Source organism: Patagioenas fasciata, chromosome 6, assembly GCF_037038585.1.
Source record: "Patagioenas fasciata isolate bPatFas1 chromosome 6, bPatFas1.hap1, whole genome shotgun sequence".
Classification (NCBI taxonomy): domain Eukaryota; kingdom Metazoa; phylum Chordata; class Aves; order Columbiformes; family Columbidae; genus Patagioenas; species Patagioenas fasciata.
The window spans coordinates 28,857,201-28,884,476 of record NC_092525.1 but is presented as its reverse complement, the minus strand read 5'-3'; the positions used below and the strand labels follow the sequence as shown (position 1 = coordinate 28,884,476).

The following is a 27,276-nucleotide window of genomic DNA, read 5'->3' as shown; positions in this document are numbered from 1 at the left end:
AAGAGAAACTGAAAGCTTTGTTAAAGACATAAGAAAAAAAAGTGTGGCAAGGCTAAAAAATGAACTAGTTATTTTGCATACAATATTTTAGACAAAGCCTTCTTCCCTTCTTAGGTAAAGCATGCCCCTTCTCAAGCTCAGAACTCTATTGTGTCAGAGTCGCAGAATCACAGAATGGTTGGGGTTGGAAGGGACCTCTGGAGATCACCTAGTCCAACCCACCTGCTAAAACAGGTTCACCTAGAGCAGATGGCACAGGAATGTGTCCAGGCAGGGTTTGAATGTCTCTAGAGAAGCAGATTCCACAACCTCTCTGGGCAGCCTGTTCCAGTGTTCTGGCACCCTCGAATGTGAGTCCTCAAAGTCCTGCATATACGTCTAGAGGGATCACACTTGGATAGACTATGTCCATTGATAGAAGCCTGTACATGTGAATCAAGTCCTGTATCTTACTGAAATCTTATTTCCTAGCATTCTGTTAAGCAGAAATGCAGTTTGATGTGACAACTCCAAATCCTCGTTAGTCTGCAAGTCATTGAAGATCCTATTGTATATTAGCTGAAACTTAAGCCATACATTCTAGTGTATGGAATCTTCAGCTGGATTCCCTTCTCTTTATAATATATTTCTTGTAGGTAAACTAGAGATCATATGTACTGAAGTTACAAAAAAAGTAATTTTTGACCTATCTTCTTGTAGTGAAAGACTAAAAGGTTATTCTCTAGGAAATGTTGAGGTAATTTGTTATGTTGTTCTATGAGTGTGCTGTTAAACAGCTGATTGGTTTCCAATGAGAGGTGGCTGCAGTGGTGAAATGAAATCAATTGCTTTGGTGAAATGATCCCCAGAGCTTGATAATTAATTTCATTTTACTTTAGATTTGCATGATCTTTTGATTTTTTTTTGGGATCAAAGGCATTAAAGAGTCAGAACGTTGCTTTTATTTATTAGTATGGATTTTTTTTTGCACCAAAACTATCTGAGTGCAAGGCAGAAATTAAGAGATACAGAGAAATGAAGACAAATGAAGACCCTTCTCTCTCTTTCCAGCCCTCCCCTTCTCCTTTTCTTTTGGTGATAACATTTCATTCTTTTGGTCCAGGAAATCAAAAAAGGAAAGGGAAAAGTGAGTGCAGACTGAAATAACTAACTAGATGAAGATAAACCGAACCAATCATCTCTGTTGCTTCTTTTTTAGGTGATATTTGGTTTAGGTACAGTCTGACCCTAAGGACAGCACAAGATAGAGAAAAAAGAACTAATATTAGCATAGTAAAATGAATATTAGTAGAGGATTAATAAAATCTCTGTATTTACCTCTAGACCTCACCTCTGTGACAGGATTAGTTTAAACATTACATATTAGCACTGCTAGTTACCTGAAGACAATATTGGCTGTCTCCAAAGACAATATTGTAGTGGAAACCGTTATTTTCCTTTATCTTTTGATTTTATTACCTGTTTGGGTTTTTGTTATGTTGGTTTGTTTCCCACAGAGGAGCTCACATGAGTTTCTCTACCGAGTTCTTGTATAGAGAGAGTTTCGCATCCTTCAAAGTAGTAGAACATAGCAAAGTACATCATTGCTGATGTTATTTCCTTTGTTTTGCTTACAGACATGACACAGACAGCAGAATAAAAACTACTACATCTTTAACTTGGGCTGCCTAATCAGGAAATCTCTCCCAGAAGACTGCTCCTAATACATTGTATTGTAATATTTTAGAGCCTGGGACTTACCAGTAAGATTATAAAGCTGTCCAAATTCGACAGTCTACCCAAAGGGCAGCTGAGGAAACATCACCACCACAGCGATAATGCATAGACACAAATATGAAGCCCTTGCCTCTAATTTACTGCCTAGCATTTCAGCTCAATATATTCTAATGGAGAGAGTCAAATTTTCAGGGAAATGAAACTATTGTCAAGAAGCCAGGAAATATTTTGAAATGTCAATACAGTATTTTTTTATTAATTCTTACAAAAAACTTTCACATTTAGTGTTTGTTAATTACCATTGCATCTGTATTCATCACAGCTTTATTTTTCTCCTGGGTTTGCTTAGCTTGAAGAGCCAATTTTATAAAAAATGCCAACAAAGTATTATGACAAACCCATCTGCAAGAATTCCTAAGCTGCTGGTATAAGAACAATTAGAAAAGCTAAGACGAGCAGCTCTGCAATGTTTCTTGGCTTACATACATGAAGGTCTTTACACTTTTATACAAAAAACAGCATTGCTACTAAACAGCTGGCCATCGCTAGAGACTCAAACTTTGGCAAGAAAGATCCTCTAAGTTCAGAAACACCCTTAGATTTTGTTCTCAAGAGAACATTCTCTGCACTTCTCTCACTGGGGATCTGAAAGAAGGAATCTTGTATTACAAATAAAATAACAGTAGAAATGTACCTTTTTTCTTATTTTTGAAGGAAAAAATATAAGTATTTAATAGTTTCTTTCTGTCACAAATCCCTGCTTTGAATATAAGAGAAATTTCCGGATCAGGTGGAAGCTTCAGGATGGGAAGATTAGAATGATGATGCCAGACTTAGCATTGAGCTGTATTTTAATTTTTGAAATCATGACCCACTACAGAATAGAACAAATTTAAGATCAAGTGCTGTAAGTAGATCTGGATAAAACTTTTTAATTGATGAGGATATTCTGAGGTGGTGATATTTTGTAAATGCCTGTGCCAGCTACAAGATGGTACATAATCAGTCCCCAGATATGAGATCTGTGCCATGAGCCAGCAGAGATACCATATGTTGATGAAATGAGCAGCCAATTTGCAAGATATAAATCAAAAAATATGTGGATAGTGGTATATGAAGAGGAGGATTTAAACCTAAAGGGGAGGAAATAGGGAGGCACAGAAAGAAGATTTTCTGTTTCATAGTGAAATCATCATGATTCAAACATCATTCTCAAACGTGGGAAAATCCCTGTGCAAGAATAAGATTATTGCAACATATGCGATGCCTTCAATATTGGCCAGCATAAAAGATGAACCATAAATGTCCAGATTTTAAAAATATGAACAGTTGCAGCCTGAGCCAATTCTTCCCCCTACATCAAAACTAAGTCTCCTGGAATTGCTGTAGCTGAAACCGTAGTAGACTCATGATCTATTTATTCATTAAAGAAGCAAAACATGCTTATAAGCTGGTTGCACATGTGCTTATATGGGAGGAAGGCTGGGTTTCATGCTGGATTCTTTCTTTAGCCTGTCTACATTAAGGTGTGCTCTCAGGCAGACAGAGTAAAGTCTCAGTTTCTTGCCCTGTTTGAGAGTACAGCGATGCAAGTATTATAAAATAATTTAATGTATTTTAAATTTTTACCTGCAGAACAGGGAGCCTAACCAACCAGTTACAAACCCTATCAACTTGAAGTGTTGAGTTGAATGTCTTAATATAAAGGGTGCTGAAACACAGGAAATAAAATGCAATTTCCTGTTATAAAGACTTGAGGGTGAAATTTTCTGAAGGAAAATCAGAAATGGAGAAAAGTATGTTAAAGTGATAATATTTATCCTTAAATGTATCCTAATATATAAAATTACATTATTATTTTCAAAACAAATGACTGTTGATGTGGGTACCGTTTATTAAATACTTTATCTGTGCACAGACTTTTGCTGTGATAAAGTAAATGTTTCTGATTTCTGTTAAGGTGACTTGCAAGGAAAATTGGCTGTGGGTCCCTTCTTTGCTTCCATTTAGTATGTACAATTCAATGGAAATTTCAATAGAAATAATGAAATAATAATGTAGTTTTGAGGATTGCATATGTTTCCTTGTTTCCTTATTTGAATCTTCTTTTTCTTTTTTTTTTTTTAATTTTTATTTTATTTTTTTGCATTAGCATCTCAGTATTCTGGTTTATTTCTATATTTAGGGTTTTTACCGTATTTAACTTTTTTACTAAGACCCTATAATCCCTTTTCTTGGATGATTCTTGGGTAATTTCAGTAATTGCAGTAGGAGGTCACTAATCACAGAACCATTCCTTGGAAGGGACTTCTGGGAGTTATCAACTCCAGACTCCTCCTTGAGGTTGTACTATTACTAAGAGCTTGGTCCAGCCAGCCCTGGCCTCATTTGCTGCGTCTTGAATACCTACAAAGTGTTCTCGCTGAGCAACCTGTCCCTGTGCAACATTACCTTCCTTGAGAAAAAGTTTATTTCTGATTTCTATGTGACTGTCCTTCAACTTGTTTTTCAGTTATCACTTTCAAATTAATCCTTAGCTTTTGGAGGGAAAAAACCCTCTTTCTGCTTGCAATTCTCTTCTGTTATTCTGTTACCAAAAAGCTGACAAAATCCTATTGTGGGTTTTTGCTTGTTTGTTTTTTCTTTCAGTGAATTTTGCAGTATAATCAGGGAAGAAAAAAGTAGTTACTTCTAAGAATTTTGTTCACTTATACAGACCACAAACTTTTTTAGGAAGTAAACAAGTGGGAAAAGGAGAATTAACAGATTTTCAGGCTCATTTCTAAATGGAAAACGTTTTTTCTTTCCTTACATGCAAGGCACATTCATAGTGAAAATTTGTATTTTATGTTTTCAATTAATAGATACAGTAATTAAATACTTGCAAAAATAACTTACTAATTGGTCTGAATATCTATTTATCACTTAGAATAAGATAGTTGAGAACAGTAATATAGAAATCCCAGTGTAGTGGATAATCTAGTACCAATTAGCTCTTTGAAATTTTTGTTTACATCTTCAAAGTGCAGTACATAAACTAATCCTAACCGCATCTTGTGGGTACAGTATTTTTACAAGAACTAATTACTGGTGACCTAAGGATGCCTCCTTGCACCATCTGTTCTTTCCCAAAACTTACTCCTGTGCTTCAACAAAAGAGAGAATCTGGCTGATTTCATGACAACAAATGCAAGTCTACTAAGGCATACAAATGACTTCAGAAACCCACTCCTTGCCTGTCTTCACAACAAGGTAATCTCAAGGATATATATGGCTTTGGAAGGTACTCTGGGTTTAAAACAATTCCTTTTGTTAGAATCCTGGCTATCTGACCATGTAGTTTAAGTTTGTTTGTTTGTTTGTTTGTTTTTTTAATGGTTTCTCAATCATTCTATATTCATTAAAGACAAATTAACAGAAACTTCCAGTCAGGACTCTAATATCATTAGAACCAAAATGGGCCTCACCAAGTGGTAGAAAAATACCTGGGTGCATGTTTCGCAGTTCAGTTATAGACTGTGTGTCCAGAAGTTTGTGCCTCTGGTTTACGTTTTGTCTGAAGCTGAAACTCTCAATGATCTGAGATCTATGATATTCCCACACAGAGAATACAACAGTCATTAATCTGTAAGTAATGTCAACTCTGTGTCCTCCAAGAAACACTGTAAACAGCTGACTTCAGTACGTGAAGGCCATAAAAACCTAGTAACTGTTTACATGATTGAATGACATATATTTAAACAAACCAGGTCCCTGTCTAAGTGTTACCTCATTTTACTTCATTATGGATACTCTGGTCTGAGAAATTAAGATGATGTCCATGCAAGTGGCTTGGAAACTTGCAGTTGTTTATAAAAACAAAGAGAATTTTGAAAACAGGTACACTGCAAGCTGGCTCCATATATCTTATTTTCTGTTGTCATTGGAGAGTTCTTCTTTAACAAACAAATTCTATTTGACTGTTGAAACAGAATGAGACATACAGGCCTGGGCAATACATTGATCTAGTCTTTCAAAATTAAGGCTGCTTGGGGTCAAAAGAGCAAATATGAATACTTGGGAATGTATTTCTGGGTGTATAAGGGTTGTGGAGGAGTGGGCAGGGAAAAGAGCTAAGAAGCTCTGCAAACAGACAGCTATTTCCAAAGCCAGCCATGTCAAAAAAAGTTAGGAAAGAGGCCTGTTAGCATCAGAAACATAGACTCTTAAGAGCTTAGTTACAAGCATCTACCGGACAATGCTGCTTACTCACAAAAATCACAATTTGTGGTGGTTGTAGCCAGGACTAGTCTCTCTTGCTGTGTGGGAACTAGTTGTGATTTGACCCAGATAATGGATTGAGGCATTATGAGTCCTGGGTAGCACCACTCTTGCTACTCTCAGCTAAGTATCTGCGATTATCTTCATGTACAGACATGTGACTGTATGCCTGTGAGAGATTAGTAATTTCTTTGAGCATCTTATTAACTCCTCTAACTTCTGCTAATGCAGATGGAGACTAAGGCATACAGAAAGGAAAGGAATGCATCTAGGCTTCCATCCTTAATAAAGGTATTTCTTATCCTGCAGACATTTTTACTCTTAGGTATATTTCAGAGAAAATGAAAATGACATGTGTTTCTAAAACACACCTGCATCTGATCTGATCTCAGCAGGTCCTTAGATTCCACAAGCCCATCTGCTGCTGCACATTGACAAACTACTTTGCTTTCAAAAGAGCATTAACCTTTTTATCTATTCACAGACCCCATGATCTGATTGTATACAAGAGCTGAGGAGCCAACCTGAGATGCTGATAAATGTTGATTCTTTAGTGAAGTGAGACATATGCAGTCAAATTAACATATTTCCTTGAGTGTGGCGTTTTTAAACTTACTAAGCTCAGTGCCATAAAACAAAAACACTATCCTCTCCCATTCATACTCTTAGGCCTCAGTAGTCACATTTCTTCTGCTACAAAAGGTTGAAAGCCAAGGGCTGGTAGTAAAACAAGACTGGAATGTGAAAAGCAGCATGGGAAATGTTGAGTATGGTAAGTACTGGTGAGAAATTTGGCATACAGACTTTGTAATGCTATATGGGATTAGTCTAGTCTAGGATCCTGACTCCTCAATGATCAGCACAAGCTGATTCAGAGGATAAAGCCAGCAGCTGGTACTTACATGAGACAGTATCTTCAAGAAAGGTTTCTCCTTTTTACACACAGTAGCTAAAGATTGTAGAGGTTCTTCAAATGGCCTTGTGTTTAAAGGCTCTGTTGCATATTTCCAAGAACTGAATATCTTGAATATCTGCTAGATATTCAAAAGTGATTCAGATGAGGTCTCTAAAGAGAAAAAGTAGCAAGCTTTTGTAAATATGATCAGCTCCTACAATAATAACTGAACATCAGTGCCAGCATTAACAAGAAAAACAGAAGGTGTTAAAATGAGCTAGAAAGCTTTTAGGCCTATTAGTCTCTCTGCCAAATGAACAGCTTTAATATGCAAGCTTTTAGGATGCTCATGCAGTTAACCCAGTATGTTTTATAATGCTTGTCTTGTCAGTGAAAGATAAGGACTTCATTACAATAGTACTGCTTTTAGTGAAAATATCTGCTATTTCCTGATTGCTTAACAATTCTGATTTTCAATCTTACAAGAATTACAAGTGAAGGAGGATTCCTATGCAGCTGCTTCAGAAATTGGCTGTCTGCAATGGCACATTTGTTTTCCATCTGAGCGTTCACTTAAATTGTATTTTATCGCTCATTTATATTTCTCATCTAGATGATAACATTGTGCACACTGATGCAGTTTCTCCTGCTATCATCCACGTGACTCTTTCTGATTTCAGTTGACATGGTATTAAGGTAGAAGACATTCTTGTTAACAGGAATAAGCACCAAGGTGATTGGGTGCCGCTTTGAAGACAAATGGAGGTAAATGTAATGACTATACACACTTCAAAGTGAAGAGGCTGTCTTGATGTCCTGAACTGGACTGATTCAGCCAATGGTTGCCTAAGGCACTGTATTATTAACATATCACTAAGATTTACATGGTAAAGGATTCCCTGAGTCTGATAGCTCTGGTAGCACTCAGGTCTGTAAAACCTAATTTTACTCCTGGGTAGGTACTTAATTTAACTTATTTCACTAACATATGCTTATTGGATATATTTGCACATAACATTAGTTCCTTAAGTCCTTTGAAATAAAACAAACAAACAGCTACCAGAATGTCCTGTGAAAACAGCTGTCACAAAGACCGTGGCCAGTTCAGAGAACAGTTTTCAGTGAAACTGGCTGTGAGATCACAGTAAGATTTTCTCTAGTCCAATCTTTATGCACTGCATGACTTAAACTGTCAGCTGCTAGATGGCACAATATACTTCCAGTTGCAACAAGCATTCATACAAACACTATGTTATGCACAAAGAAAAAAATAATGGTAATGAGTTTTATCATGGTTAATGGAGCAGTAGAGTTCAACATGGTGGTACAGCATGTCTGCACAAAGCTTTTTGGGTTCTTTTTAAGCTTGCTAAGACAGTTAATTTGGAAGGAATACTAGCAGGAAATAAACTTTAATACTTGAGAGATGGTTGAAATAAAAATACTTTAAGGCAGCATTAAAAAACAGTTGGGAGCTCTTCAGTCTTTATTTTGTTCCTTAACTGCTAAGATACAAAACCATCACTGACTTTATACTCCCAAAGATATTTTTCTTATTTCATCATTACTTCTTTGTGTCTTCTAGCAATTGACAGCACTGAGAGTAGATCTATGTATGTATATGGACAACTTTTTCTAATATTTTTACTAATAAGTGTTGATAAGGTAAAGCATAACGATAGCAAGGATGTCTACTCTGTACCCCAAGAACTTAATGTTTTTCTTATGTAAGTTGGGACACCCATTTTCAAGAACCCCATGGAGAAAGGGCTTTGTTGAGACTTTCAGTTTTGGCAGTGAGTTTTATGTGTTGGGTAAGCATTGATTCAACCAAGGATCAGACTTTAAGAAAAGCAATCTTTTAGCAAACAAGAGATACTGAAAACCACTCCTTTGTGTATCTTTGAGGATAGGCAAATAATGCAAGGCAACAAGTCTATAGGAAATTAATCGGTCCACTTTCTGTGGCACACTGACTACACCTGCTATTCACTCTGTCTTCTTGTATTGTGTATAAAGTGCAAATATTAGAAGTGATATGATCCTTGTAACCATGACTGGAACTTTCTGTCAGTTTGGAACATGGAAGATAACTCAGATCCTGAGAATGTCAGTCATTTAAAACAAATGGCATTAAAGATGAAACATGAACTCATTTTTCATCCACTCACAAATGTTACTTTCTAGGACTGCTAGAATTCATGTTACCTGTGACTATCAGTTATAAGACCCTATTGGTCCAAAGTAGCTTGTGTATCCTATGTTTTATGCAAAGATAAAGCACATTGATAAGAGCGAAGTGCAGTAACAGATCAATAGTACTTAACAAGGAACTCTTGCCTGGTCTGAAAGTAAAAGATAAAAAGTAGAAGCACACTTGAGAAGGAACAGAGTAATGTCATAGACATGTGGCAAAAGACCCAAGATTAATTGCAACTGATTCATTTAGATCTTAAGGACAAAGACATTTTTTTTAGTAACTCCATTTAAAATGTAAGAGGAAAATAAAATATAAATCTGATGTTGAATGGATAAAGACAGGATAGCAGATAATAAGGAGTAAGCTTATGCATTCAGTACATTTTTATATCATTTGTCATAAAGGTTAATTATGAGAGATTAATTATTCATTTTATTTAAAAAGAGAAAAGCAGACCAGAATTGCGAAGAACCATTTTGTGTGTTTGTTTTTGATAAATTATTAGCACACAGAAGATACTGAAATAGCAAGGAACAGGCAACATCAGCTTTACATGACTTGCTCTTGACAAGTCTAGCCAATCTTTCACTTCAGCGGTGCAGCTACCTCAGTGGATAGTAAATGCCATGGCTGTTACGTCTTGACTGTGCTGAGGCTTTTGATACTGTCCACTACAACTTTATCATATGCAAACCATGGAAATTTGAACTCCAGGAAAAGTGGGTACACAGTGGCTGAAAGGTCCTATTTGAAACAGCTTTCAGTGGTTCATTCTCCAAGGGGCACGATGCTGAGGTGAAGGCTAACCGGGCCTTAGATTTTTTAGGCAAATTCCTAGTGCCATCTCTTACACTGTTAAGGAAAATACTGCTTAGAGCTGGATTTACTGTGTGTGGCACTGAGTCAGGAGAAGTAAGAAGGAAGACAGAAAGCTCCTGGAGTTCAAAATCAACTAGACAGAGGGGTGGATTTGGTCTGAAGGCTATAAGAAAGAACTCAGCACTAAGTGCAGAAGTCCTGCTTGTGGTAAAGGAAATTAAATGTGCAATACAGGTGATGTCACCATCCATCAATCAGCAACGTACAAAAGGATTGCAGCTTATAATGAGTCACAGACTGAATATGGGGCTAGAATATGAAGCTGTTGCAATAAAGTGTCATATATGAAGCCTGGAAGTAATTTTTCCTCTCTATTCAGCACAGGTGAGGTCTCAGCTAGCTAATTCTGGCACCATGTTACTTTTAAAGAGAGATGTGGACTAATTAAAGAGAATCTAGAAGATAAATGATGAGAACTGTAACAAGATTAAGAACACTTCCTATGAGAAAATGCTGAAGCGATTTCAGTTGTCTTCAAATTGTTTCAGGGAAATTAAATCTCTGGATATTGCACAAGATAATACTGAGCTTAAGGCCTTGCTTGCTGTGGTTGGATAGTATTCACTGAGACTGAAAGAAATGCCCTCATTGACATCAGTGGTTATTCAAACCTCAGAGGAAAGAAAGCATCTCTAGCTAATAGACACAAGTATTTTTGAAAATGTGGAACTTGCTGCAAGTTACAATAATGCCAGTATGCAACCAGCATCACAGAGAAAACTTGCACATGCACGTATGACACACAGGCACACACAGATTAAAAATTCTAACCCTGAGAACACCTTTTAATTGCTCTGTTCTTACTGTCAAAGGTTAGACAGCAACCTTCTGCATCTACAAAGGGCATTCAGAGCCTTATCACTAAAGTAATTGTCACAGTACTTCAAACTTGGCTAAATATTCCCCTGTTCCCGCTACTGATTCCAAGCAAGCCAGCTGCTTTACCCAGAGAATAAATATCAGAGACCATAACTACGCACACTGCTTTGCTGTTTATGATTATTTTTCCCCTACGATCACGATCTTTGCTTTAGTCTATTTTCAAATCCCTAAATAAAACAGGCAAAGCGAGGAGCTGCCAACTGATTCTCCTGTGGTGCATAGTATTCCTTTGTGTGCTGAACAAGTCTGAAATGCTGACCCACTATTCTGGAACTTACTTTTTTAGCAGACTTTCTTCTCCAAAATTTTAGGCCAATGATGAGCAAGCAATGGAGTAAATAAGTAGGTACTTCACTAGCCAGAAAGTGCAGATACTGGCCTGTTTCCTAGGGCTGACTTTGTATTTCCCAGCATGTGTCCATTTTAAAAGTTATTGAGGGGGATTTGGACTTCCAGGCCACTGCAGAATGATCACTGAACAGGTATTTTCTGGAGACAATCACTGTTATTATGGCCCTGACTCCACATCCTTTGAAGGCACTGAAGGACTGGTATTGATTTTTGAGTAGCGTTTGTAAAGGGTCTGTTCAGCTGACGGCAACTCGACCGTATCATTAGACTATCTAAGGGATTTTTCATCAAATATATTTTGAAAGGTAATGCTAATAGAAGAACTCTTACCCTCTGAATCAGAGGATGTATGTGTAACAGGGTTAGTATTTTAAAGGAAGGAACTTCAAGAAAACAGCTGCTAAAAGGCTGTTTGAAGTTATGGATCACAAGCTAATCCTTGATTTATGAAGGCAGCACAGTAACAGTTTTCTAATTGATTGATCTGATTGTTCTCAAGGGTGTCGGATTCTTAATATTCACAGGAGTCAATGAATAGCAAAAACCTATTTCTTGGCTCCAAAACAAAGTGGACCTTCAGAAAAAAAAAAAAAAAAAAAAAAATGAGAGAGTAACAGCTTCTTGGCCACATTCATTGCACTTGTGGCCTCTGGTAACAAAGCATGTTGAGTCCCATGCTCACACATCTGAACATGTTGCAGAACAATTCCTGGGACTTTTGTTATAGGATTTTAGAATCAGCCCAGACTGAGGTGACATTACAGTAAATTTCACCTATAGTTAGTTGAGCACTGATAGCACCTCAGCCTGAGAGTCTGTCACTATTTTGCTAGCAAGAATATTTCCACACCCAAGTTACAAATCAAACTTTAAAAATTTAACTTGGAAACAATGGTATCTATATCTGCCAAGCAAAGACTAACATTTATTTCTTTTTTTTTTTTTTAGTTTCTATTTTCAAGAAATCAAGCACACAACTTCAGCTTTGTCTTTAACCTTTGATCAGTTTTAATCTCAGGTTCTCATTCAACCTAACTTACGGTTGCAATAAATAGAATCCAAACAAGAATACTATTTTTTTTTTTTTTAAAGAAAATACATATTCCCAGCATTCTTCACTCAAAATTAAGTGAAAATGTGAGGATATTAGTTTTAGGACTTTCCGTTCTTACTACAATCTTTTTTTTTATCTTGACCACCATCTTAGCTATTAAGTTTACCCAAATACCAGTCACGTATTATTGTAATTGTTACTGACTAAATGCTTATGAATAACTTCTCCAAATTTGTTAAGAAGTGAGAAATATGAACTTTATAAAGCCAACAAATTTTTATCTTTACGAGTCTAGAAATGCCCTTCCAAAGGACACAGAGTTTTCCATGAAGTTTGGTTTTAAGAAGTCCAAAAGCTTTTGAAAATATTTACTTAAACCACAAAACTTTGCATGTGTTTTCCTTGTAAATAAAGCAAAATGTAGTGCAGACGCATCTTATTTAAACTATGCATACATATATGCATGAATGTCATGTGAATTCAATTTATCCTGACTTAATTTGAATTAACTTGATATGTCTTTTGACACAAGCTATACTGAGTAATTGTTGCTTATTTGGGTGCACTATATCAGTGAGCATGGCAATCAAAAGCTCAGCCAGATGTTCCTATTTTCTTTGATTGCCCACAGCCTTAGGTTTGAAGAAAAGTGAATCAGTAAAATGATTCTTAGCATCTGTCAAGGTACTGATCACATCACTGCAATAGCAGTCAGAGAAGCTGAATGGCTCTGATTCCCCTTTTGCTTACCCTAGCATCAGCCTTCAGTAGCTCTCTGCAGCCTTGGTTTGATACCATTGCAAAACATGGAAATGAGGTGAAGTTAGACCAAAAGTCTTTGTAAGTAGTTGATATCACCACAGTGAAGAGTGAATGTACTTTTTCTTCATATTAACTTATATTTATGTAAGTCACTTCTATGAAAGTATCTTTTGTTTGTTTCATACTGGCATATGTTTATGGTGAGTTATTGACTGAAGGGATACTTTTTCCAAACATAGTCTGAAAGCTTTTAAGAAGCTGAAAAATGAAATGTATTGCACCTGTGTGCAGGAAACCGAAGCCTACTGAAACAGTTTCTTTGGATTTACTTTAAAACTTTCAGAGACCTGTAAGATACATCAAACTTTATATCTACTGCACAAAAAATGTTTTTCAATTCAATAGTGTTTTCATGAAAGCATACACAGAAAATTAGGGGTTTTTTGGTGTTTATTTTTTGTATTTTTTCCAAATATTCTGAAAACATCTAAATTTCATTTATTTTCAGGAGAGATACAGCTCAAAACTATCTTAACCTTTCTCTTCTTTCATCCCTAGATAAGTGAAATGCGTCCTTGCATCTCCTGCACCACTGGATCCTAGCTCATTAAGTGTAAGTCATTTTTTTTTTGCAATTCAGACAGGAACAATGGTAACAAGAAAGGATGAACAATTTGTAACTGAGCTAATTTAAGAATTACCATGCTCACGAATGTTTTAGCTTACAATCCTCACCTGCCTGTCTGGCAACTGAATACTTTGAGAATTATCATTCCATTTCTTTCCCTAGGAGACCCTCAGCCTAAGACAACTCATAGCTAAGGAGAGCTGAGGGGAAGAGAGCCCAGGCTAGGGAGTAACTGTTACTTTGCTACTTGTCTATGTGTAGGAGTGGTGCAGGTCTCTTACTTTGTTGCACATTACATAGATACATCCTAAAACTGTGAACACAGATCAGGGGTGTCAAACTCATTTCACTGAGGGACACATCAGCCTCATGGTTGCTTTCAAGGGGCCAAATATAATTTTAGGACTGTATAAATATAGGAGTAGTTACATTTATACAGCCCTAAAATTACATTTGGGGCTTTGAAGGCAACCATGAGGCTGATGTGGCCCCCGATGAAAATGAATTTTACACCCCTAACACAGAAGAATCCTTGCTGTGGTCCTTAAAGGTGATGGACTGAGGACAAGGGGATTAATCACTTTCAGCTGTTTATCTTAAAAGTTGTAATGAAATGTCCTTTGTATTTCAGCAAGTGCAAAGGCAGACCCGTGGACAGTACCAGCACTGTGTACTGCTTCTCCCTTTTGACTAATGAAGTTTTTATTTCTCTTTTACACTCCTTAATGAGTGTCACGTCCAAAAGATGATTTAACTGACAGGTGAAGATAATTGAGGAAAGATTCTGGAAATATTGTTATGAGTGATGAGCTCCATCAGCAATTAATTTAGGAATGATTTTACTGAAGGAAGCTTCCAGAATCAACCACAAAACCCTGAACATGGCTTACCTTTCAATCAAAGATTTCAGAGGAAGAGATTACATGAAAGAGGAGCTACTATATCCACCATGAAGCTACTTAATATGACTTACGTCTCAATGGAAGAGATGTCAGTGTAAAAACTCTTTAAATAAGTGTTTCAAAATTAAAGACACACATTCCTGGTTAGTTCACAGAGTTGTTTAAATATGGTTAGTGTTTGCCTGCCAGCTGTTGGAAATCCCATATCTACTCAGTTTTTGTAGAACTGTGCAGCTGGTTCTACCACAGAAACACCTAGGTAAAGAAAACAACTCCCTTTTTCCCTTTTACTTTTTAAAAACGTTTATTGCCTTAGGTTATATACATCCAGCTCTTCAGAGAATAATCCTGTAATCAGTGCTAACTCTTGGGAAGCGTTTGCATGGTGTGACAGTGCAGGTGTCACTACCATTGCACACACAGTGGGTTCATGTGTCTGAAGGAGCAGAAAGCAAGGTTCATATTTGGTGTTGCAGGGTTTTTGTTGTTTGGTTTGGGAGGTTTGTTGTTTGGTTGGTTTTTTTTTTTTTTTTACTTGTGCGTCTGCAGGAGTAATAGCTAAACTTAAATCCGCCTCTTCCACATGCAGAGATATAAAAATCTGTGGCTCTGCAACGGGTGCATTCTTAATGGGACATTTTTAGGAGAAGTGAGAATTAAGTGACTAGACATAAATGGAGGTACATCTCTTTTACACACACTCACTCGCAGAAGTTACCTTGCAAGCTTTAAAGCAGTCGCTCCTCAGTCTCTTCCCATGAAACGACGGGCTCGCAGACTCTGGCGCCGGGCAGGCAGCTGAGGCGGCCAACGGTCCTAACGGTCCTCGCAGTCGCGCGGACAAAGGCTGCGGCGGGCCCGCCCGCCCTGCCCGGGGGTGGCTTGTGCGGCCGCTACGGGTTCGGGGGTTTCTCCCCGTACAGCGAGTTCTGCAGACAATTCGCCCCGGTCATGTGGGGGCTGCTGTTCTCTCAGCTGCTGCCCCTCCCGCCTGCCGGAGCCCAGCCAAGGGCCACAGCCAAACATTCTACCAGTTCAAACCCAAACTCCCTCCGTGGAACAGGTGGAAGTTTTGCTTAGAAAAACCATCCAAGTAAGCGTCTTTACTGCCACCTGTTAAAAAGAGTGCTTCATTGTGTTTCTTCAGACGTACTTGGTCATTCTTCTCTTCCTTTGTAATCCTCTCTTGCCACATATACAGTGTTTGCAGGCCCTGGGCTTTACACTTTTCTGCTTTTTACCTTATTACAGCCCAGTGCTGCAGGTGTGGGAGTGAGCACATGTTTATGTACAGAGATTTGAAAGCGTGCATCGAGCTCTGTACTCGCTGTTTTCAAAGGGCTGGATGCTGGCTGGCTGTCACTGCCTGTGTCGTGAAAATATTCCAGTGTTGCAAGAGTGGCCTGAAGTACTTGGGTGTTTTTCTTTCATCTGAGTTACGCATCTCATTATAGTTAAATACATCATTTCATACACCATCACAGCTGAGTTCTGCTTGAGTAATGTGCATCCAAATTTGCTGTATATCTATATGAAGTATTTATCGTTGTGCATATTAAGAAGGTATTAAATAACTGTGCTTGCATATGTTTCAGCCCTTAGCTGGCTTTCAAATTTGTGATTTTGCTTTGATCTTAGTTTTATAGTAGATAATTCTAACCTACTCATTAAATTTAATGAGCAATCATGCTGGCTAGCTGCTGTGTCTACATAGTACACTTATGCATACAGTCATCAGAAAGATTATGTAAAACATGAGAAATGAATGCACACATGCAAAACTGCATAATGTCTTGAAATAGTCAGGAATCATTTAATTGGGAATTTTTTCAGGTATCATCAGTTCGTGTGTACTTTTTTGGTTGTTTTATTGCTTTCTTCAGGAAAATTGGCATGGAAAGATGCAACACTAGTTCAAATGTGGTTCCTCAAGGCTTTGTTTTGAGGCTAATGTGCTTAGAAAACGAAGTAGAGCAACTTTAATGTGCAGAGGACTGTTTCACACAGTCATCAACGTGAACTGGTCTCTGTATTGTTTTCATCTGATTTTTGTTGCCCAGACACTCAGGCTGCCTGACCAATATGCTTCTCTGTGGTATGAAAAGGAACCAGAAATTGAGCAGCCCTTGTTCTTAATCTGGATTTCTGAATGGCTCAGACAGGCTCTATGTTTTGTGAGTCCGGCAGCATGTTAGTGTTGCTGTATATTGATCTTCCAGCCTGCGCACCCTCCCCCATCACCCTTTCTCCCTCCTCCCAGTACCTGACCTTTAAAAATTAAGTTTCTTGTCCCCATTTTCAGATGTCCTGTGCTTTCCCCAGTGCCACAATAAAATGTGGCTGCTCCACAAGAATAAAGCTCCTGCAAAGGAAGCAACTTCAGGAATGTCTCTTGAAGACAGAGGTGCGCTTGGGAAGGGAGGGGAGGGAGTGCAGGGGACAGGGATGTGGCTGCAGCCAGTGCTGTGATTATTAGTGGCACCATGTTTCCCACACAGGCTGTGATGGTTGCTGCTCTTTCTGGGTGCAGTTTTTATGAACTGGTTTTGCTGCTGCCTCCTAACTAGGGTGCTGGTGCAGCACCCCCCTTCACATTTTGAGCAACCTTGACTGCTGCTGCGTACCTGCAGTCACATGGGATGCTCCCAGACTGGGCCATGAAGATTTCTCACCCTCCTGCCCTAGGCTGAGGAGAGGAGGCAGACAAATTCTGCTTCCATCGTCCTTTTCACACATATTTCCCCACTGCTTCCTTATTTTTTTTCCTACATTTTTCTCATTTCTTTTGTACACTGAGAACTGTTTGTACTTGGCTTTATTATGCCTTTCATTTGTATAGGTGCTTTTATACAGGTCTTTTATTCAGCTCCTGTCCCCCAGCACACAGGGAAACAATCTCAGTGTGGATACCAGTGGACATTCTCCTACCAGTCAAATATTTTCAGTTTGAAGAAAAACACCTTATCCTTTCAAATGGAAACATCACAATTAAAAACAAAGGTAGGTAAAACATACTTTGTTCTGTTCAGAAATAGGAATGCCATGGAATTTTTTTACAAATTAAAATTCTATTTTTTGCACTTCATGACAGTAAACAGCTTTGATCTTAATATCTATGCATTGAGTAAGTCTGTAGGCCTAGAGCAAAGTGGATATTTCTAAAATCCTTCTGAGGAATAACAAAGGCATAAGTGATCCCTATACAACCAAATCAGAAAGTTACTGAATAGCAAATGTTATGAAGATTATATATTTATGCATTCTCCAGAGCCTGAGCCTTCACATCATGCTGTGTTATTTTGTGAGCCAATTTGGGCAACAGGACCACAAAGCAGAGCTGCTCTTTCACCTGAGCTGCCATTGAGATGATATTCTAATAAAAAAGCACAGGCTCAAGAGACTGTATGAATAGAATATAAAACCTTACCTATTTTTTGTTAATATTTGACAGAAAGAAGCTTTTATGTCAATAAAAATAATTTCATTCTGAATCTCTCCACTTGTCATTCGCTTAATATACTTTGCATGCTGTAATGAATAATGCTTGCTCTAGAAGATGTTCAGGTTGGTGATAATACCATGGCTGACTTTGTTGGGCTTTCTTTGTAAAATTCCAGGTAAACTAACAAACAACAAATTAGTATATCTGTTTCAGCAACACTAATGGTATTGGAATGTTATTTGTTAATCACATTTGTTGCAATTTCAACATTTAGTTAATATTTTCCATTCGAAAACTCAGGTTTATGGCTCTGCTCTAGCTGTGTTTTCTAGTGCTAGGGAACTGCAGAGCTTTCAGACCAGGCCTCTGCAGGCCATACCGCACTATGGCCTTGTGTTGCTGCAGCACATGATGGGCTGTGGCCATTTTGAAGATCTTTGGCTATGAGATATATTAGGGTGAGATGGGAACTGAGCAGGAAGCTTCTGTGTTCATTCCTGGTCATCAGGATGACCTTGGGACCCTGGGCAGCCTTGTTGTCCCAGCCCTGTGGACTACCTATTACATCTGTATTATGGTGAAAACACAGCAGAAGATGCAATTTAGAGAATTTATGGGGCTAGAGAAGAATTTGGTTTTCTTCTTGCAAATAACTTTACTGACCACCATTTAAGGCATAAAGTGCAGGCCAGGGCACGAAATCAGAAGATGGTTTTGCAAGCTGTTAAAGAACTGTGACAGGTACTTACATCCAGTCTTCTTTAATGTACATAGAAGAAGAAATGATGATAAATATTCCATCGGCCATTGTACTTCCTGTATCATTTGGAAAGTGATTAATTTCTGATTTTCATGTTATTTGTTGAGGGTTTATTGTTGCTCTTTGTGGCAGAGGTTTTTTGTTCTAAAATCATGGAGGAGGTTGAGTGATTATCCTTGCTGAGCCTTATGTTGCTCTGAAAATACCAGCTGAGTATGAGAAAAAACAATAACATTAGTCACTTGGGTGTAGAATGTCTGACAATCAGGAAATTGAAGACTACTACTACTACTATTACTTTGTAATAGCTCATGAAATGTATACTAGACATTGAAAGGCAATTGAATACTCAGCATCACCCACCAAAATGGAAATTACAAAATGATGATGGCCCTTGGTCATGTCCTTTTTATATAAATAATGTTTTAGTAGTATATAATGTAATGACCATAGTGGATGGACTGAATTTTTTTTTTTCTATTGCATTTTAATAACTATGCAAGCTGGAGTTCTTTTATGCTTTAGAAAGATTAAGCTACAATGACTTTTTAGTATTGAAAAAAAAAAATTCTTAGATGATGCCAGGGAAGAGAAAACACTTAGATCCCAGTCCCGCTGCTGAATTCTTAACAACTCCTGTCTGCCTTGCTGAAGTTAGATGTGTTTTGACGGAGATCACTTCTCTACCCTTGAGGAACTGGAAACAAATTCAAGGTCTGGCAAAGCTCCTGAGAGAAGCGAGACAAAACATGTCCATGGTAGCATTGTAGGCTTTGGCTTCATCCTTTCTCCTTAGAACAGAGCCTTCATTCACATAGCTGAGAAAAAAACAAGACCAATTTTGGCTAGAGCAGCATGTCTGAATATCTGTATGCTTGCAGCCTTCCTCAGTGTAATAATCTTCGATGTCCTTACTGAAAACAAAATGAATAAATAGCTTTAGAGCAGTCTGCTCCTTTGCAGTAGTCTTGGCATTGCTTTTTACTGAATTAACAAATAGCCTCTTTGATAATTTGTATGCCTAGAAAAGGAACACAAACAAGAAACCTTTCCAGGTAAATATAATAGACATGATATTTAATATCCTGTCTTTGTCATTCTCAAGTTATTTTTGGTGCATGTATAACAGAAGATCATTCACGGAACAATGAGCGCACTTGTAATAGAAAATCAATTGATATTAAGGCATCTCCTACCAGCCATTAACATGTAAAGCTTCATTTTAAAATTAACAAAGCTGTTGCCAAGGGGAAGAATCTTAAGCAAATAACTTTTTTTAAACAGATGGTAGCATTGGGAGGGAAAAAAAAAAAAGAGAGAATGACCAATCCAGGTAGACAAGACTTGATTTTATTAATAAAATTTGTATTTTCCTCTTTGAGGTGACAGTTACAAACTTTGGTTCAAAAATAAAAGAAAATATGAACAGCAAGAAGTTGACTTTTGAAATCTCACTTTTACATGTATAAACGTGCATAAGAAAATACCAGTTGGAAATGAGCCAGCAGAAACTAGTACTATTTAATTTAACAATTAATAAGAAATAAAAACAAACATTTCTTTTCAAGTCTTACATATATTATGAAAAAATAATTACAAAAGGATTTGTGTTGTAAAGCTAAAATGTAATTTCTACTTCCAGCTACCTGAATAAGATGTTCAGAGGGAAGGTCAAACCAACACTTTTTGGTGAGATTTGAATAGCAAATTGTAAGAGTTTGGGTCAAAGACAGCTCTGTGGGAAGCAGTCCCCTCTTCTGTTGCTTAGCAACTCTGTAGAATCACATGACCTAGACATATTGCATCCCTGGCCTTCGGGTGAAATAACAGGAAAAATAATTCATATTAATGGGATGGGCAAATATTGTATAGGACCATTTTGTGGAACTGTGTGTATCCAGTTCAGGAAGCAAATATCCATCATTGCTTACAGAAAAATCTAAGTAAACACTGCAAAAATCCATAAATAACTGTTTAGAATCCAGTTTTAATATTTATGCAGACCAAATAAGTACAATGGAAACGAATTCAGATGAGCTAAGAAAAAAAGAAAGCTATGTGACTAATTTATTTCACACAGATTTTTGAACAGATCTCTTACACAGAAATAGTGTGGTGTTTTTTTTCTTACATATTTTCCCCACCCAAAACTATAAACTTGTTTATTTTAGGTATATACAGGTATCTTATGAAATTATGGATTTAGAGAAGAAAATAAAAAGTCTGAGGTATAGCACCATGGAATACAGCACCTTTGAAGGTGCTTTCGTTATTGAAATTGAGTGATATCAGCAGAGCTGAGTGTGCTGCTCGAGGTCTTCCAGTTTTGCCACCTTAAGGTTTGTTGGCGACTTCAAATAACAAAGCTCTTCAACAACAATATATACAAAGGGATTTTATTATTAATCAGAAATGGAATTGGTTTCACTGGCAATTACAGCTTTATTTTTTCAGAATACATACAATACAGTATTGACAATGTAGTTTTGTAATTATACTATAAGAGCCTGATGCAATTCAGAGACACATGCAAGTTTTGGAAGTGGACAGAGAAATACCAGTATAGTACTGTACATAGAATAATTACAGTTTATTAAACACTTTCTTAACACCTCTTTGTTGTAGTGGAAGGAGCACCATGTCATTTGTTTTTTTACAGCACCAAAGGAATCCAAAGGGGGGTGTTCCTAAAGTGAGCCCTATGTTGTCTGTCTGTGCCACAGCATCTTTGCAAAATAAGTTTAAGTCATGTGATTCTGGCCCTACAAGGGCAACAATTACTTTCTAGGTAAGAGACACACACACCGCAAGACATATTTTCTATGCCATCCTTATTCAAAACTTGCATGTGGCATGAAGTGGGTTGGTAGCACCAAAGTGCAACATTTTTGTTGATCTGATTTTGTCTTAAGCTTAACCAAGGAAGCAGACAGGACCGACCTCAAATCCAAACTTCTGGTTCTGATCACCAAAGTCATTGATCATCACATCAACTATAGGCACTTGATCTATTTTGGGTGTGTTGATTTCAATCACCGTCTTTGCATAGCCCTTTCTTGACTGTTAGAAGAGAAGCAAAAAAAAGAGCAAACGTGGTTAAAGTTTATGTTTTCTTAGGATTTTATTTTATAAAGGTGATATGAAATGTTTTTGCTTTTAGAAAGATTGGCCCATAGTTTTTTGATTTACTAAACCAAGCCTACAAATGAAAAATTATGTAAGACATTTAACGTTTCTTAGAGAATTCTGAGTTCGCATCTATACTATAATATGTTATTAATAATAATATTAACAAAAATAATAACAATAGTTTCATAGCAGTGTGCATGTCTTCCTTGTGAAAAAAAAAAAATCACTAAATAGTTCTGAAAGACAGAAGAAAGGTCCCCTTCTAAGAAGAAAGATTGTAACTGTCTCTCAAATATTGCAGCAGCTGTTTGGACATGAAAGAAAGTAGTAGCCTGACAGGACTGCCAACTGATGTACTTAGAAACCAGGTTTGAAGGCACAACTTTGCTTCCTAAGATGGACTCTCTACCTCCTCTAAATATCATCCAGCCAAGTTAGTTATTGGGACTCCACTTGGTTCAGATCGTCTTTTGTCTCTTGCCGAGACCCCTTTCAGCTATGCCAGGGTCTTGGCTTTTAGGTGAGCATCCAGGTTGGTAGATCTGAGTGTTCTCAGTTTAGTGACAGAGTTATACCCTAAATTACTGCCAGCTCTCTCTGGAGCTCTACTGTTGCCCACTGTGGATAACAAAAGCAAAATAAGTGTACAGGGCATTCAGCAGGGCATTCAGAAAGGTTGACATGATGCAGTTATGTATTAGAATCTCATTACTGAGGGGAGGAGACTCTGCATCTACCTGAGCTGTGTCTCTGTCTCAAAGCCAGGAATGTATCCTGGCACTTTCAGGTTTCTGATTCTCTATCACTGACTTCACAGGAACTGCCTTCAAAATGCTCCCTTATCAAAACCCCAAATAATTAATGAAGCTTTGACTTCCACTTGCTCCTTTGATGTCTTTTTTTCAATGTGTCCAGTACAAACAATTCTGTTTCTGAAGAGAGGTAACAGTTGCTATGCCTACAAAGCCCCTGCTGGAGAGGTGGTCAGAGAGCTGATGCATGTTAGGACAGCTCAGTGATTTCAGCGGAGCTAAGAGAGGATTCTGAAAGGAACAATCCACAAACATCACCTGTCTTTGACTACTAAAAAATGAGAAAAGGAAATACAAAGTCATATTTCAAATTCTGCAATAAATTTGCTCTGTTTGGGTACATACATATGGCTCATACATATTTTTACTGTATTCACTAAATGTTCTGTCTGCGTATGCCTTGGTTTTGAGTATATTCTGCTGATGGGCTGCCTCCCCTGATTATGTTTTTTGCTTCTGTTCTTCTCTTATACTGTGCTCATGCTAGCAGATAGACTAGTTTCAACACAACGACGCTGACAGCCTGTATCCATGCCAGGTTTGTTCCATTTCTGTTGCTCGGTTATTACAGTTATTTTTTTAAATGAAAATTAAATAAGGGACTAGTGTACTGCAGTTGAAAGTCTTAATATAAGGCAGTCTATTGAAAGTAAAGTGTTTAGAAAGCTTTTCTCAGGAGAAAGCTGTGAAAAAATGAATTGGTTTGATTTCTACTTTCATTGACAGATTGGTTTCATAAAGACTCTGCTGAATGTCTACTTACTGCACAGCCATCGTGAAGAGCTTTGATGTAAGGATTGTTGTCGTAAGACATTTCTTCATCATTTGATCCTAAGAACCTTAGCGCTTTGTCATAGCTGTCAGATGATGCGTCATGCCAAGCTACAGACTGATGACAGTTGTAAGTGAAATTTTGTCTGGCAGAGGCACTCAGTAGTTTAAGGAATGTCATTTGGACCATATTAATGGAATTGCCTTCAACATCCAAATAGGAAAGCTGGAAAATATAAGTTACATGACTATTTATCGATTTTCTTTGTTAAAATGCAAAACAAAATTATTGTTGACAAAAGAACCACATAACTGTCCTTATTTAAAAAAAATAAACCAATATGTAACATTTTATGGCGTCTTAAAGTTCAGTAAAGCTATGACTCAGTAAATAGATTTTCATGTTGTAGCAATATATTTAGGATGAAAAACTACATATTTTAGCTTCATTCTAATGTGAAAGAGAATTAATCTTGCCATATAGTGTAAAACAGCAGAATCTCTTTGGGAATCTGTTTTTAGTTAAAGTTCTGTCAGCCTGCAGTCTCACCTTTGCATACTCAGTGCATTTCCAATTACCTAGAATGGGGTGGGGGATCTACACTCCCGGCTTCTGCTGTCCAGTGGCAAGAGGCCATATAGCTGCTCTGATATTTAGGGCAAAAAGGCTGGGGGTGAAGAGTCTTTTCATTATCTAAATATTTATATAATTCCTTGGGATCTGCTGATCACTGATAACATGTACCTGATTTGTGAATAACTGTTATGTTGCAATGACAACTTACAAGTTTGCCTCGCTTAAATTCACTAAACCAAGATCCTGGATTCTCCTTTGGCCATGATGAAATTCTAACCTGTGTGGTAAAAGAGCAGAGACAGTATTTAAAACATGTTAACAGTTTTTACACTACCTGGGACAAATTTCACATCAGATAGTAAAGAACAGTTCTTCTTTCTGATATCTTGGCCTCTTTAAAGCTCTAAAATGGGATGTTTTTCTTGCATAAAATGCCCTCAAATTAGTGACTTTAAATGGAATCCAAGGTGATAGCTTATGAAGAGAGCTATTTCTATTTGATCATGGAATGGTTTGCTAGTTCCAACCCACCTGGCCATGGGCTGGGAGACCTTCCATCAGATGAGGCTGCATGGGGTTTTGAGCAACCTGGGCTTGAACACAGCATCTCTGGGCAGTCTGTCCCAGTGCCTCACCACTCTCATGGTGAAGAATTTCTTCCATATATCTAATCTAAATATACCCTCATTCAATTTAAAGCCATTACCTCTTGTTCTATCATTACACAAGACTATTGTCAACTGTTAAGATTCAGGTAAACTGCTTGTATAAATTGTACCTGTGAAGAGTGCCTAAATTAGAGTTTTCAGTGATGTTGATGCTGATAGATATTTCTCACTCAGACAAGCTTTTAGAAAGCCTTCCTCTACACCACATGCCCCACCAGAGGTAAGCTAAAACAATGAGTGAGGACGCTGTTAATACATAGTGGTTCACATCTACTTTGCATAGGCATAAATGAATAGATATAAACGAACCCCCAAGCAAAACACAGTAAGAGTTTAGCTTTTAGGTGTTGAATGCTAGATTGTGCCCTTTAACTGGCTGCACAGCTATGTTGCATTCTGCAATGCAGTGAAGGGTTAGCAAGCAGGTTCATAGATTCCCTGTCTAAGAAAAGGATTGAAAGTACTGTTTGTTAATTCTATGTAATATTTTACTACTTCATTCAGATTTATGCAAATTTCAGTGTAATCAGAAAGACAGATATATGAAAATGTGACTAATTATCCTGTCTAGTTTGACACTGCAAAAGCATAGTAGAGTTTGTCAACAGCCAACTGAAAACACAGACTGGTACTTACTCCTTCAGATTTCTTATCTGGGTAGATGCAAGTTTCCCCACCTGCTGTGAAGTTGCAGTATACTTTGAACGAGTCTCCAGAACAGCCCTGGTTAGGATCAATCCAATATTCCCCTAAAACAAATGAGAAAATATTTGCCTTATATAGTGGAAGTGGTATTTGGAAGATGCAGGTTTTACTGCTATGTAATAGTCATCCAAAGTTTGTGGCAAAGTATTTTATCTGAATGATGAGAAAGCAACCCTTTCTTTGCTGCCTTGCGATTTGTTGCTGTTGTTTATGAAAGGTAACATCAGGATCAAAGTCTGTTTTTATCTATGTCCTTTTGGTTTAGTGTAATTTTGCTTGAAACCATGACTCTATTGCAGGATACAGTTGAGGTTTTGGAGGAATTGCAGAGAACTCAGTCTCAAGATGGACCTTATGTGTGAAAGATACATCTCAACAATTTGGCCACTTCAGTATTTCAGCTAGAAGGAGGATTTGTACCTGTTATGATGGCACTCTCAAAAACAGAGCAGAGGCAGCCTTAGGCAGAAATAAGCTATGGCTTAGGCCAGAGAGCAAAATCTGGAGTCATTTGCATACCTATCTACATAAAAAGGCAACACAAGGCTTGGTGAGATTGTAGCTGGCACAAGTACCTAAAGCTTCCACTGAGAGAGAAATACCTCAAGCAAAGATGGTTTTTACTGCTGAGTTATGAAGCTGCAACACCAGTGACACTTCAGGCTGCTTTAGTTGATAAAACACATTGACTAATGTTTGTTTAAGTGACATGATAGGAAATACAGTTAAAACTTGCATGAGGCTTCCCGTAGTCTCAGCAGTCCTACCAGACTGACATGATGGAGAACTCAGGCCCTACAATGCAGGGTGAGTGAAGGCTAAGCATGAAAGAGAGTGGCTGTCAATCCAAGGTCCATTAAAAATCAGCCCTTTAAAAAATTTACCATTCTAATTATAATGATGATTTTTGTGATGTGGGTCCTTATCTCCAGCTAGTTTCACAGCAGGACAGCAAATGGTTTTCTGACACTACTGTTCTAATCCAGTTTCAAGCAAATAGTGGAGGTTTCAAAGAGAAATGACAAATCCTTTTACCAGTTCTGTCTTCTGAATACAGGGCATAGATAAAGCATTTATGGTATTTTAAAATTCAATTGCTACAAGCTGTATTTATTGAAAACAGTCTTTCTTACCTGTAGGTCTTATTGTGGGAGAATTTTGTATTTTAATGAATGCATTTACTTCTGTTTGAGCCAAAATAAGATTACTTTTCTATGAAGAAAGCTCCAAATAATAAGCAAATACTGGTAAATGAAGAAGGTGAATGTGTTCTATAAAAAATATTATTAAGGAGGGTACTGAATTGTAAAATATGTGTTTTTCATATAGCACACTCTGCTTAAACACTCCTCAAGGCAACCTTCTGGTTTTATCTATCTAGAGTTAAAGCAATAAAATATTATTAAACTGTCAAAATCTATTTTTCCTCCCATTTAAAAACAGAAAAATATTGCTTCGAACTGGGAAAAATATCCATTGCAATTGAAAAAAATAGGAAAGGATGAAAACTCTGTGAAGGCTGGCTTTCAGTTAAACCTCTCCAGAGGGGTAAACTCAGTTAGAAAAAAAAGAAGAAAATAACAAAGCATAATGAAATCAAGACAGTTCTTCAGAACACACTGTCTTGTTCATACTACTCGGCATATTATTAAGCTCATACTTAGAAGCATTAAACAGTGTCAGAGAAACTTGCAGGTCTTTGCTGAGTGATATAGAACAGTGATCATACAGTAGAACAAATAGTTGTTTCTAAGGGTAAAAGAACTTTAAATTTTCAGAGTCATAATCAGTAATCTCATACAATATCAACGCTATTTTATATTATTATGCTAAGCTAAAGTATACAGCTACTAAAATCTTATTTCTTTTAAAAGAAGCTATTA

General features: G+C 37.4%; 1 protein-coding gene and 2 long non-coding RNA genes across 10 annotated transcripts in view; 1 reads left to right on the top strand and 2 right to left on the bottom strand.

Moving 5' to 3' along the window:
- LOC139828304 (uncharacterized) overlaps positions 1–15,748 on the bottom strand; it is a 49,199-nt gene extending 33,451 nt beyond the window's left edge. For both annotated transcript variants that reach the window (XR_011739775.1, XR_011739774.1), the window contains exon 1: positions 15,248–15,748. This is a non-coding gene — a long non-coding RNA (uncharacterized lncRNA). The remainder of the gene's footprint in view (positions 1–15,247) is intronic.
- Positions 15,749–16,836: 1,088 nt separating this feature from the next.
- On the top strand, positions 16,837–23,794 carry LOC139828303 (uncharacterized). The gene is made up of 4 exons (XR_011739773.1): positions 16,837–16,933; positions 17,369–17,529; positions 23,160–23,210; positions 23,399–23,794. It is a non-coding gene; the product is annotated as an uncharacterized lncRNA (long non-coding RNA).
- The window catches only part of COL11A1 (collagen type XI alpha 1 chain), a 147,463-nt gene continuing 140,252 nt past the window's right edge, over positions 20,066–27,276 (bottom strand). For all 7 annotated transcript variants that reach the window (XM_065841764.2, XM_071810354.1, XM_071810355.1 and 4 more), the window contains 4 exons: positions 25,325–25,437; positions 24,229–24,297; positions 23,436–23,669; positions 20,066–21,791 (listed from right to left, as the gene is read on the bottom strand). In XM_065841764.2, coding sequence (XP_065697836.2) covers positions 21,645–21,791; positions 23,436–23,669; positions 24,229–24,297; positions 25,325–25,437 — 563 coding nt within the window. In that variant the 3' untranslated portion in view covers positions 20,066–21,644. The remainder of the gene's footprint in view (positions 21,792–23,435; positions 23,670–24,228; positions 24,298–25,324; positions 25,438–27,276) is intronic.